The sequence below is a fragment of the Lynx canadensis genome, chromosome E3 (assembly GCF_007474595.2).
Source record: "Lynx canadensis isolate LIC74 chromosome E3, mLynCan4.pri.v2, whole genome shotgun sequence".
NCBI classification, from domain to species: Eukaryota; Metazoa; Chordata; class Mammalia; order Carnivora; family Felidae; genus Lynx; species Lynx canadensis.
In genome coordinates this window covers 15111337-15124311 of record NC_044318.1, presented here as the reverse complement: position 1 = coordinate 15124311, position 12975 = coordinate 15111337, and the positions used below count along the sequence as shown (strand labels likewise).

The 12975-nt window shown below is 50.2% G+C and overlaps 1 protein-coding gene across 1 annotated transcript; it reads left to right on the top strand.

Annotated features, from left to right (window-relative positions):
* The first annotated feature begins 842 nt into the window (after positions 1 to 842).
* Positions 843 to 8008, top strand: ITPRIPL2 (ITPRIP like 2). Its single transcript, XM_030300771.1, has one exon. The coding sequence runs from the start codon at positions 1773 to 1775 to the stop codon at positions 3369 to 3371; it is 1599 nt and encodes a 532-aa protein (XP_030156631.1). The 5' UTR covers positions 843 to 1772; the 3' UTR covers positions 3372 to 8008.
* The last annotated feature ends 4967 nt before the right edge of the window (positions 8009 to 12975 follow it).

Genomic DNA, 12975 nt, shown 5'->3' with positions numbered 1-12975 from the left:
TAATAGACGATGGTCCAGTGGCTAAGAGTAGTAGAGATGGGTTCTGAAAGCAGGTCTCCTCAGCTCTAAGAGGCTCAATCCAGGATTTCCTGAGAAGCATCTTGGTGCTTAACTCAGGAGCCAGCCTCTTTGTGCTGAGTCCCAGATGGCAGCTGAGTTCTGACATTTTTAAAGCATTCCACCTTTGCTCTCTTTAAATGGTGTTGGGAGCAGGGAAGGTGCAACTAACATAAGTAAATAAAGATAATGATTTAAATAAATCCAGGTTAGCTAAAGAAATCCCGATTATTTCAGGGAGTGCTCCCCGTTATGAAACAAAACAAAGCTTCTCCGGGACCGAGGCCCCAGTGTATGTCCCGACAACACAGACAACTCCCAGTAAGTAGGTGGAGAAGGGGCTTCTTGGTCAACCTCCTGGAGTCTTGCCCCCTGGCTTCTCTGGAGCTGGATGCTGGTGTTCAAGGCACAGCTCTGCTAAAGCTGTGTGACCCTGGGCAAGGGGCTGAACCTGCCTGTGTCTCAATTTCCTCCTCTGAACAATGGGGAAAATCATAGCGGACGTTTCGTAGCATTGACAGGAGGCGGGAGCGTGTGTAAAAGGATTAGCCCAATACCGGCCCACAGTAAGTCTTCTGTAAAAGCTGCTATTGTGATTCCCAAGGCTGGCTCCTCCTCGTTCAGATCTCAGACCAAATGTCAGCCGACGGCGAGAGCTTCCATCTTCTAGAGGGCAACCCCCCGCCCCCGCCCTTCTCACTCCGTCGCGCAGTGTTATTTCCTTCAGAGCATTTTCTGCTATGGAATCCTTTCTCTTTTGGTTTCCTTTTTTAAGAAAGGCTGTAGGCTTTACGAAGGGCAGGGACCTTGTCGATTGCTATTGCCCCAGCTCCTGGCCTACTGCCTGGCACGTAGTAGGTACTCAGTAAATATTGGTTGAATAAGGGACTGCAGCACAGTGGCAGCAGCCGCTTCCGTGCCCAAGCCTGCCACGCCACCAGCGCCACGACTTGCTTGGCTGGGGGGTGGGGAGGCACACCCTGGGTGTGAGTCCTTTTCTCCTCCTTTTCAACTTCCCAGTGTAACTTTATGTGAGCACAACTCCAGAAGCTCCCAGGACAAGGCCACCGCCCCGGAATCAGGGCCTTCCCAGTTCTGCCTTCGGGGAGGGGAACGGGGGTGGCCCGCGGGAAGCCAGTTACGAGCGCCTCCTGAAGTCCCTCCCGCCGCCCCGCGTCGCTCTAAGGCGGAGGCCGGGGAGGGGGCCGCGCCGCCCGCCCGCTCTGCGCTCGGCTCCAGACTTCGGCATTTCCTCCCCGCTAGCTGGCGCGGACTCGCCTCCCCTCGGAAGAGGAAACTCCTGGGGCCGAGTAACGGGAACAAGAGCGGAGGAGAGCGGGCACGAGCGCGGAGGGGGAGCCCGGGAGTGCCGCCCAGGGTAGGAGGCGAGCCGGGCCGGGTCGGAAGCTGGCCGCGGGCGGCGCGCCGGGCGGGGCGGGGAGGGCCGCCGGGCGGGACGGAGCTCGCAGCCGGCGCAGGGCGCGGCCCGGGGCCCGGGAGCGCAGGGCGGGCCGCAGCTGGAAGGAAAACTTGAGCTGGGAGAGGAGGCCGAGCTGGAGGGCGCCTTCCCCGGACCCTGCGAGGGGGGAGCCGCCGCGGAGGCGAAGGAGACCGGGACCGCGGGGCTGCCGGGGCGCTGCCCGCATGCTGGGCCGGGGGCGCCGCCGGGGCTCGCGCCCTGGGCTGCAGGGCCGCCGCTGTCCCGGGCGCCCGGTATGTCGGTGCACTACACCCTCAATCTGCGCGTCTTTTGGCCCCTGGTGACCGGCCTGTGCACTGCCCTTGTGTGCCTCTACCATGTCCTCCGGGGAAGCGGGGACGACCGGGCTGAGCCCCCCGACGGTGCGGACGGCGGCTTCCCGCTGCTCAAGGTGGCCGTCCTGCTCCTCCTTGGCTACATCCTCCTGCGCTGTCGCCACGCCGTCCGGCAGCGCTTCCTGCCAGGGTCTCCCCGCCTGGGGAGACACTCCACCTTCTCTCCTAGACACTTCCGAGAGCCGAGCCTTGGCATCTTGCTGGAGAGTTACTACGAGCACGAGGTGCGCCTCTCTCCGCACGTGCTGGGCCACAGCAAGGCGCACGTGAGCCGGATCGTGGGCGAGCTGGTGCGGGCTGGCCGCGCCCGGGGGTCCCCGGGCCCCATCCCCGGCGGGGCGCTGGCGTTGGCCTTCCGCGGAGACTTCATCCAGGTGGGCAGCGCCTACGAGCAGCATAAAATCCGGCGGCCCGACGGCTTCGACGTGCTGGTGCCACTGCGCCTCCCGCCGCTGGTGGCGCTGGAGCCTCGGAGCCTGGGCGCCGAGCCCGCGCTGGCCCCAGCCTTCCACGGCTGTTTCGTGTGCGCGCTCAAGGCGCCGCCGGGGGCCTCCGGGGGCCACTGGCTCCGGGACTGCAAACCCTTTGCCGACGGCTTCTGCGTGGACGTGCTCGGGCGGCGTCACCTCTCCGCCACTATGGTGCTTCGCTGGTTCCAGTCGCACCTGCAGCGTTCCCTGGCCACCGTGCGCTACAGCCTGGAGGGGCGTTGTCGGGTCAGCCTGACCCCCGGCGGCCTGGAGCAGCCTCCTACCCTGCACATCCTGCCGTGCCGCACGGATTACGGCTGCTGCCGCCTTTCCATGGCAGTGCGTCTCATCCCCGCTGTGCATTTGGGCGATGGCGTTTTCCTCGTGGCCCCACCGCCGCCACCCTCACCTGTCGGGCCCCTGTCAGAGCTCCCGGGAGGCCTGCGCACGGATGCACTGTGGGGTGTGAATACAGCGCGTCAGGAGCAGAAGCTGCTGAGCTGGCTGCAGGAACGGGCCCCTCCAGGTGCCTGCTACCTCAAGTGTCTGCAGTTGCTTAAAGCTCTGCGAGACCTGGGCGCCCGCGGGCTGGACCCGGCGGCTGCCACCCAGTGGGGACGCATTCTGTCCTCGTACATGCTCAAGACAGTGCTGCTGGCGGTGCTGCTGCGTGAGGGGGCTCCGGTTCAAGGCTGGGACGAGGCACACCTGGGTGAGCGGTTGGAAGAATTAGTGCAGTTCCTTAGGGACTGCCTGCTGCGACGCCATACGCTCTTCCACTGCGTCCTGGGCCCTGGTGGGGCCGCTGCCGAGGTGGGCCCACTGCCCAAGGTTCTGCGTGAAGCTGCTCCGGTTGACCTCCTGGCCGCGTTCGACAGACATGCCCGGGAACTCGCGGCTGCGAGGTTGCTGTCCACGTGGCGAAGGCTGCCCCAGCTTCTCCGGGTCTATGGGGGTCCTCGCTACCTTGCCAGGTGCCCCCCACCCCGGAGTCAGCGCACCCAGGGCTTCCCTGAAGATGAACCATAAACCTTGACAGCGCCTCCACCTGGCCAAAAGCTCCTAAAGCCTGCCCCCCCCCCCATGGGGGTGGGGATGGCAACTAAGCCAGTTTATCGCAAGGAAATGAGCTGCCACAGGTGTTGGAAAATTCGGAAGGTGACATTTGGTGACTTATTATGTCACCCCTGGCTCCAAAGCCAGTATAGTTATGGCATCTTTTTCACACCCACCAGCGTGTCCGGAGCAAGCTACAGAAAGACATCCAACCCCAGCAGCTCAGAGTTGGTCCAAATGTTGATTTGTGTGAAATGATTCTGTAGAAGGATCCAGCTTTTAGGAAGTCCAGTAAAGGAAGCAAGAAATAGCTGCAGAGAAAGTTTCCGCTGTCGTTTTTTGAGACACAGATCTCTGGCCCCCAGATTTAAAGAAGCTAATTTTTTTTTGATGTAACTACTTGCTAGGTCCTGGATTCCTGATGGTCTTCCTAAATGTCAGAATCTTTACAACTGGAATTGAAGTTCTATTCTAGGGGCTAATGTTCTGAGGAACACAGTTTCCACCGCTCAAATTAATATTCATGTATTTTTTAAATGGTGCAATCACGGGTGTCTGACAGGATTGCAAAGAATGAAGTCACATATGTTGAGAGAGAGGTCGTCTAGAGTTGGTTAGAGAAACTCCCAGAGCAAACAGCACTGTATTTTGATCAGACCTTTCATTTTGTGCTAATGGCCAGTGCCAAGTTGTTGCATCTGAAAGGGAGACCAGTTCCATTTGTCATTAAGAAATGTGCAGTCTTAAAAAGCAGGCTTGCTTAACATCCCTGCAGGCATACAATGGGGTGAGTACCAGTCAACACCCATTCATGGAGAGCCTACCGCGAGCCAGGCACAGTGCAGAGTAGCAGAGGATCCATGTTTAGCACGATGCTGGTGAGGACGTAGAAACGTGTTGGGTTTTGAGGAAGATATAGTTCGATCTTCGCATATGAAGATGACTCACCATAGCTTGCTGCTGGCTAGAGATAGAAACATGTTGGTTGGTTGGTTTGTTTGTTTGTTTTCAGCCTTTTTAACACACTCCTCTGCCCGGTGATTTCTTTCCGAGTGTCATGAGATGACGAAGAGGCAAGGCGGGCTGTAGTGCCTAGGATGTGGTCAGCTCTCTCAGTCAGTGCTCGGCGATGGTTAGGGTTAGAAAGTTCCTCTTCCATTGCTCCCCCCCCCCCCCGCAGCCTTTAAGTAAGTGGTCCTAAGGCCAACTTGAGGAGTAGTTGATTCAGCCCAGGTCTTGCAGGGCCTTTCATAAAGAATTCAGTATCCTGGGTTCTGGGCTCCCTGACTGATCAGCCGAGGAGAGTAAGTGAGGGGGAGGTGAGGGGAGTCCTTGTCAGGAGTCTGCTGTTGTTTCTCTTTGGACATAAATGTCCCCAACTCGGCTGAGGTGTCAGTAAGTCCACCATCCGCTTGCTTGCCGAATAGAAAATGTAACCAGTCCCACCCAGTGCTAGACTTGGGGACTTTTATTTATTATTATTTTTTTTTGACAAAGACATGTACTTCCTTAGATTCTTAAAGGTAAAACTTGGAAGACAGAAGGAGCCATCTAAATGGGGCCACTGTTCAACTTCTGAGTTGTTTTGAGGGAATTCTTTAAACTTGCTTGAGGGGACCTACTTGGCCACTGCAGGAAGTCATTGTGAATAAATGGTTGGCAGGGTATCCTCGTGGGAGCTGAGGAGACAACTTCTGTCCTTTGTCACTTTGGACTGTAAGAGAAATAGTTGCAAATGTTGCGCCTTCTCTTTGAGGTTCTTCTGGGGACAGTTCCTCTTGATGACACAAAGGTCATTCCCAGCTTTGGAGGTCAGTGTTAGGTCATAAGGTACTGCATTTAGTAAAGGGATCCGTCTACCAACTTCCTGCGAAGATATAAACTGCACAGTGTTTCTTAAACTTACTTTTTAAAATAGATGCCAAGAGTACGTAGATCTTTATAAATATATATATATATTTATAATGTTTCCATATCAGCCCCAATTCCCCCCGTAGTCATTAAGTCTACTGAAGTGGGGAACAGCAAGGCTATTGGAGGGATTATAAAGCTTTAAAAACTGAATTTTTCAGATGTTTCTAGCTGAGTCAATAGGTTCCTTTTTTTATTTTTATTTTTTAAATCATACTAGTCTTTTGAAGTGTAAATCTGGTAACATTCTGTTCTTGTAGTGTTTGTGTTATTTTTTTTCTTCAGGTTAATTACCCAAAGCCTCATCCATCCTCAAGATTTTTAAATTTTATTCTTATTTTTTAATTAATGGGGCATTGTGTTTGTGAATTTTTAAAATATTAATGTTTTATTTAAGTGCCATGCTGAGCAGTTGTTCTCTGCACATGGTAACCAAAAGTTAGAGATGTCGATCAATTTTGATCAATGTTCAGTGATCCCAAACATGTACTGTGTACAAATGAAATAATATGGCATATTAGCCAGGTGTGATGGTTGCCTGAGGCACTTAAATTAAGCTCAATTCTGTATTTTATCAGGGCTCTGTCATGTCCTTGATCTGAAATGTACATACACATTTTTGGTGTATACTTGGTACTAGAGATTCATTTATGCAAATATTCTTATTCGAGAAACCTCACAATTGCTCATGTTAAAGAAAAAAGATGAATTGTCCAGCCAGTGCCCAAAGAAAAAGTTTTAGGGAAGATGACTCAGCTGTTTTGCCCAAAGACACCCTTCAGTAACTCCCACTGACCAGTCTTGGGAGCCGTCCCGGAAGGCTCATGCGCTGAGACAAGATGTTTTTTGCAAAAAGGAAATGGAAGCTGAAAGAAGGGAGAATGGAAGCATGGAGGGGAGGGAGAAATCTGAAGAATTCAGGAAGGAGGCCTTAAGAGAGAAGTGAAGGAAGAGAGGGGAGAAGGGCAGACGGTGTGGAAATCACATGGGGGTGCAAGAGGTTTGGGTAGGAAACACATTTTTAGGTATGTGCTATTTCAAACCAGGGGTCGCAAACTCAGCAGCCTGCAGAAGTAAGGCAGGGAGATGAATATGGGAAGGGGTGGGTGGGTGGTGGGGACTGTGCCCATCTTAAGTGGGGCAGCCAACGTTCAGCTCTGCTGGGAAAAGGGTAGGGAGAGGCCGGAAATCAGGATTTTTTTTCAAGTGGAACTTTCTCATTTTTAAACAAAATAATTTTAAAATGTTCCAAACACCATGTGGGCCGAACAGAACATTTGCTGGAGCCTGGGGGCCACCAGTTTGCGGCCCCTGCCTTACACAGTATGTATAAGGTTATATTTATTGTTATGGAGATAATGTTGTTATACATTGTTGGGGTTGTGATGCTTCAAGTTCTTATTATCTCTCAGAGCTAAGCTTTATTGTAGAAACAAACCAAAAAAAAAAAAAAAAATTAACATGGCCACAGATAACACTTAACTCATAATTCCCAGGAGGACCCTCGATCCTGGAGTTGTTCATTCCCAGTCACATCCTCCAATCAAACCGCTGGGGGCCAGTTCTTGGCATTTCCTTCCTGGTGAGTTGGGGCTAAACTCCTTGGCTCAGTTGGAGTTTGCAGATGAGTAATCAGGAAGGATTGCAGAAGAACTTGTTTCCTTTTTATTTGTATTTTGTTCTTATTTTTAAGTGAGTTTTTAGTAGGATCCCATACTGTGCCTTAGCAAGGATGGTTGGTGGCCGTGGACAACAGAAATCCAGTGCTGGGTTTTCAAGCTCCTACTGCCAAAGAATACTGTTCTGATCAGATGTTTCTACCCCTTTCTGATTTGGGATGGGATGTCCCACCAAAACGGACATCCTAGGATTTGGAAGGAATTAACCTAACATGCTTCCAAAGTATCTCTTTTAACCTCATGGAGTAAGTCACTCTTTCTGTAAAATGTGGCTTTTGATCTTGGTGAAGACTTAACTTATCTCTACCTACAGGGAGGAAGGCTATGACTTCCTTCCCCAGTAGTGGGGAAGATGAACCTCATTAACATTTCCAGTGACCCTAGAGAGGGGGGAAAAATGTTCAGTGTTATCATCTTGGTGTTCGTTAATTTTTTTTTTTAATCATACATCTGTTACTTAGACACTACTGTTTGTTTCCATTTATACCTACATAGCACATGATTTGGTGGAAATTTAGCAAGTATAAGTTGGGAGAGGGTGAAGATAATATGCAATCATCTATACAGAGAGAATAGACTGAAAAAATTATATATAATCTGGTTTTTGAAGTATCAAAGATATTCAGGAATATTTTTAGCACCTTTTGCTTTAAAAAAAAATGTGCCTTGATTCAGTGACTTGACTTTAAAACATTCCTCTTATTTTATTGTTATTTTAAATGTGTATTCTGACCCCCAGCTATATATTATGATGGAGCCCATTGGCTGCAGTCATGGTGTATGGTTTGTTCCAGTAACAGAGACCAAAGAGTTAATCAAATATGATTCCGCTGCTACAGTTGTGTGATTCAAAGGAGTTTTCAATCACACCAAATTTCCATGGCCCAGGCAGTTGAGGCCAGCCATTTGTCTTCTATTTCAGGTTGGAGTAAATTTGCACTTTTAATTTTTTGGGTCATCTGGGGGGCCTTGTTCTTTTATACTTGGCTTTGTTAATAAAGGAACTTGTAGAAAACCCTGGACTGAGTGTCTGATTTGGGGAGGGCTCTCCTCTTCCCTTGGGGAGGGCATCCCATGGATGTACTGGCTTATGATTCCTTACACAAAGCTCACTTGACTTCCACCTCTGGGTGTCTGGGAGTCTTTTCCCACTCAGCAAAGCTACAACAATTGTTCATCTAGAACTGGCACCATACACAGGTGGGAAAAGATGTTAGTTCATAGCTCTGAAGGTGTGCAGCCTGGGGTCCTGCCTTCAAGTCTTCTTTCTCGCCTAGAACTTTCTGCCTGGCTCCCCCACACACTCCTAACACAGTTCAAGTCTTGGCCTGTGGCTAATTTATCGCTCAAGAATTTTGCTCAGAAATCTCTTAGGCCCCTGGGCCCTCTCCAAGTAGTAAATGTTTGCTAATAATGAAAAACCACCAGGCTTAGTGAAAGATGGAATCTTGGGGACGATGTAAGACTCCACAAAGCCTTGGAGCCAAGTGAAAGCTTAGAGAAACCTGCAGCCACAGGCTGATTAAACAGTAGTTGTAGGATACTTACCCAGGGCAGAGGCAGTGGGTGTGTTTCATTCAGTTTTCAACAAGTAGTTATTGAGTCTTTACTGTCCCCAGTGTTGAGGACACGTGTAGAAATGACCGAGGCAGACGGGGTCTCTCTCTCAGGAACTCGCACACTAATTGTGAGAGGTTGGCAATTCAGTCGTTTCCATGCAGTGTGGTGGTTGGTGATGAGGAAGGGCTATGGAAACACGGAAGAGGGGCACCTTGTGCAGTTCAGGAGGTTCGGGAGAGCTGCTCGGAAGAAGTGGAGTCTAATGTGAGATCTAGAGGTAGGCAGGAATTCGCTAAGTGGAGGGAATTGGGTAGCAGAGGAATGTATCAAGAACAGAGATGAGTGGGGAATTTCACTTTGGCTGGAAAGTGGGGGTGGGAGAGAAGAAGCTCCAGTAGCAAAGGATGGGGGCGGGGGGAGACAGGCAGGCGCCAGGAGACGGGGGTCCTGAAGACAGGGCTTCCCAAACTGGAGTGTGCAAATCACCAGGGAGACTGGTTAAATGCAGATTCTAACTCAGCAAGTCAAGGGTGGGACCTGAGACTTGCTTTCCCAACAAGCTCCCACATGATGGTGATGCCGCTGGCCCAGGGGCCACACTTTGATCACAAGGTCATACATACCGCGATAAAGGTTTGGACTGATCCTGGAGATATTGGTGAAACACTTCAGGTAAGGAATGACAGGGTCACATTTGAGTCTGGCCCACTCTGGCTGCAAGGTGGAGAATGGATTAAGCAGGGGGTGGCCATTTAATTTATTTTTGCCAATGAAGTTTTATAGATGGTGTATATACTGTCTATACTGGTAGAACTGAATACTTGCAACACAACCCTGAAAATACTTACTCAGTGGACCTTTACAGAAAAAAATCGGTTGGAAGTAATCAGGCTGGAAGTCTTCAGATCCTGCAACAGTCCAGGCCTGGGCAGGGGGCCTGAGGTGGGGACAGAGAAACAAGTTGGCCTAAAGATAGAACAATGTCCTGATTAGGGCCAGTGCTTTGACACCAAGAGATCTGTCTTCGAAGTCTTGTGTCCTGCATTACTCATCCTGTGTGTCTTTCTGCAAATTACCTAATCCTCTCTGAACCTTGATTCCCTCATCTATAAAATGGGATTAATAATGGAACCTCCCTCACAGGAGTGATTGAGGATTCAGTGAGATGGTGTTTAACATAATAAGCACCTGGGAAGGGGCAGTGAGCATAGAAGTAATTATTGGAATGGAATTTTGATTTAATCTGTGTCTCCATCCTCTTCCTCTGTTTCCTTTGCTGCTCATTCTTTTTCCACTACAGGGCATGTTTCCCTTTTGTCCATGCAACCATCTCTCTATCTACTCCGATTTGGTTTATCTCTTTCCTTGACGTCCATGGCCATCCACTCGATGGAAAGCCCTCACTCTGGGTACGACAGTGGACTGATGACAAAAATGGCCCCTGTCCTCTTTCTCTTCCTGTGCCAATGCCTCCACAGCCTGTCTCATCAAGAAGGCGAGCCTTTTTACCTACCCCTGAAACTGGAAGGACTTTGGGACTCTCTTTAGTCAATAGCATGTGGCAGAAGGGATGCTGTGCTAGTTCCTCGCCTGAGACTCAAGAGGCCTCGTCTGCCTCTGATTGTTCTCTTGGAAACCTGCAGCCACCGTGTGAATAGCCTGCTGGAGGATGAGGGACTCTGTGGCCCAATCAACCCTGTCCCTGAAGCTGACAGCGAGCTTCCTGTGAGACTCGTGAATGAGGCCGTCCCAGAATGATGTGACCACGAACTGACCCAAGCACTTGAACGAGCCTAGCCAAGACCAGGCACAGATTGGCCCAGATCAGCAGAAGCATTCAGCTGGCTCATAGCCTCTCAGAAATAATAGGTATTGTTTTAAGCCACTGAGTTAGTGGTCATTTGTAGCTCAGCAATAGAGAATTGATTTGGAATCTTAAAAAAAACAATCTGGCAGGGATGCCTGGATGGCTCAGTTGGTTGAGCATCTGAGTCTTGGCTTCCGCTCAGGTCATGATCTCATGGTTTCATGGGTTCGAGCCCTGCGACAGGCTCCGTGCTGACGATGTGGAGCCTGTTTGGGATTCTCTGTCTCTCCTCTCTTTGCCCCTCCTCCACTTGCACTGTCTCTGCCCCTGTCAAAATAAATAAAGTTAAAAAATTAAAAAAAAAAACAACCCACAATCTGGCATACTGGGCTGCCACTGGAGTGTGTACAGGCAGTCCTTAACTTTTGTATGTTTGACTTTCAAACAGCCTGACTTTGATACACGTGCTTGACTGACGCCCCAAAGCACCTTGCCCACAGTAATCCTGGTTTGCCTCATCAGCTGTGGCAGGAGGGTGTTGGCCCCCCCTTCAGTGGATGAGTTGGGCCAGTGTCGCCATCTTTGTGCAGATTGTTTACACAGTTGTTTGACTGTGTTCCTACATTCGCCCTTATCTTGTAAAAACAAATGGAATCTGGGAAAACGAAAGTGCTGATTCGGGTGACAAAAATGCCACAGGTCCCAAAGGTAATACAATTAGGACACTGATTCAATGTGCCCCAAGTGGCTAAGCTTCAGCTGCAGTCAGATGCCGCCTGCTGTTGAGCTGGTGGGTGGGGTGCTCAACTGTAAAGGAAAAGACCCACCATAGTGATGAAGGGCATGCAGGAGACTGTGTCACTTAGACATACATTAGGTCACAACTTATAAAAACCTAACCCACGGTGACTTAAACAGAGGCTTGTTTTTCCTCAACAGCCAGAGCCTGGAGGTGCACAGCCAGCAGTTCAGGGATGAATCAGGGACCCAGGCATCTTTCTGCTGTCATTCTGGGTATTTTCACTCCTCCCCCCCACCCCCCCGAACATTTTTTAAAATGTGTATTTATTTAAAAATATTTTTTTAAATTCTTTAAATTTATTTTTGAGGCATAGAGACAGCGAGACAGAATCTGAAGCAGACTCCAGGCTCTGAGCTGTCCGCACAGAGCCCGTAGCAGGGACTGGAACTCACAAACCATGAGGTCATGACCTGAGCGAAGTCTGACGCTTGAACAACTGAGTCACCCAGGTGCCCCTGGGTATTTTCATTTTTATCATCATACTTGTCATCTCCAGATCCCACAGTTGCTACTACAGTTCCAGGCATTGTTTAAGGCAAGGAGAAGAGAGAATGGATTAGGGAACGTAGTATACGTCATCTTACATCTCATTGGCCAGGATTAGGGAACGTAGTAGCCGTCTTCTTACATCTCATTGGTCAGGATGGTGTCACGTGACCACGCCTAGCCGTGAGGAAAGCTGGAGGAGAAAGCCTGCCCCATGGCATACAGCTGCCCAAGCCAAATATAACGGAAGAATGGATATTAGTGGGTAAATAAGATTCTGCCACAGAAATGCTAAGAACAAATAGCCGAAGGCGGTGTCAAAGATGTAATCAGGGAATATATAATTTCATAATTATATCATTTATACTTGTCTAAGTCCTTGCATATAGTAAATGCGCAGTAAATGTTAGAACTAAAGTCCCAGCTCCACCACTCAGTGGCTGTAATCTCTTGGACAAGTCAGTTAACTTATCTGGACATTAATTTCCTCGTTTGCAAAATCGCCAGGAGGGCGGGGGGGGGGGGGGCGAGGAATGAGGAGAATCCTGCCTTTTAGAGGTTGGTTGGGAGCATCAAAGAGCGATGCATGCGAACTTTAGAAGTGCCCTCCAAGTGTTAGCTGCTGTCTCAGGAGCAGCGCCCCAGCATCTGTGGAACAGGAAGAAGGTAAATCCATTTCTTAGGGGATGGTCACCATCTGGCTCTCTGCCCGGCACCTCCCCCCACCGCCAACCTTTTTCTTCAGGCCTGTGAGTGAGCTGCAGCTGTGAGTACTTGTTATACGTGTTCCCAGGAGGGAGGACGCCCAGAGAGAGGATCCAGCACCCCCGTGTCTCTTTCTTCTGAACTATGGCATTTTCTTACAAGCTTTCTCTGTTTCATTTCTCAAACAAAATTTCATTTTCGTGGCTTGAGTCCGAGGCAGAAAGCTTAGTGAAAGCTCGTGGTTCTCAGTCCTGGCTCCCTAACAACCTATGAGGGGCTTTGTGAAATTATCCACGCTCGGGACTCCACCCTGGCCCGATGAGGTCAGAAGCGCGGGGAGTGCGGCCCAGGTGTGGGTACTTTTTGCCGCTCCCTTGATGATTCTAGAAGGCCGCCAGGGTGGTGAACCACTTCCTTTAGTGAGATGGCCCTTAGGTCCGAGAACCTGGAACCTTCAGCTGGTGTGTGTGAGGTTTGCTTTGCGGTAGAGACAGCGAAAAGAGGTTGTTGGCCGTAGTGGTGGTGGCGGGACGGAAATAGAAGCCCAGGATGGAATTCTTCAGCTGGGAGATACGGGACAAAATAATATCAAGCAGGCATAGGATTTAATTCCTCTGGCACTTCCCC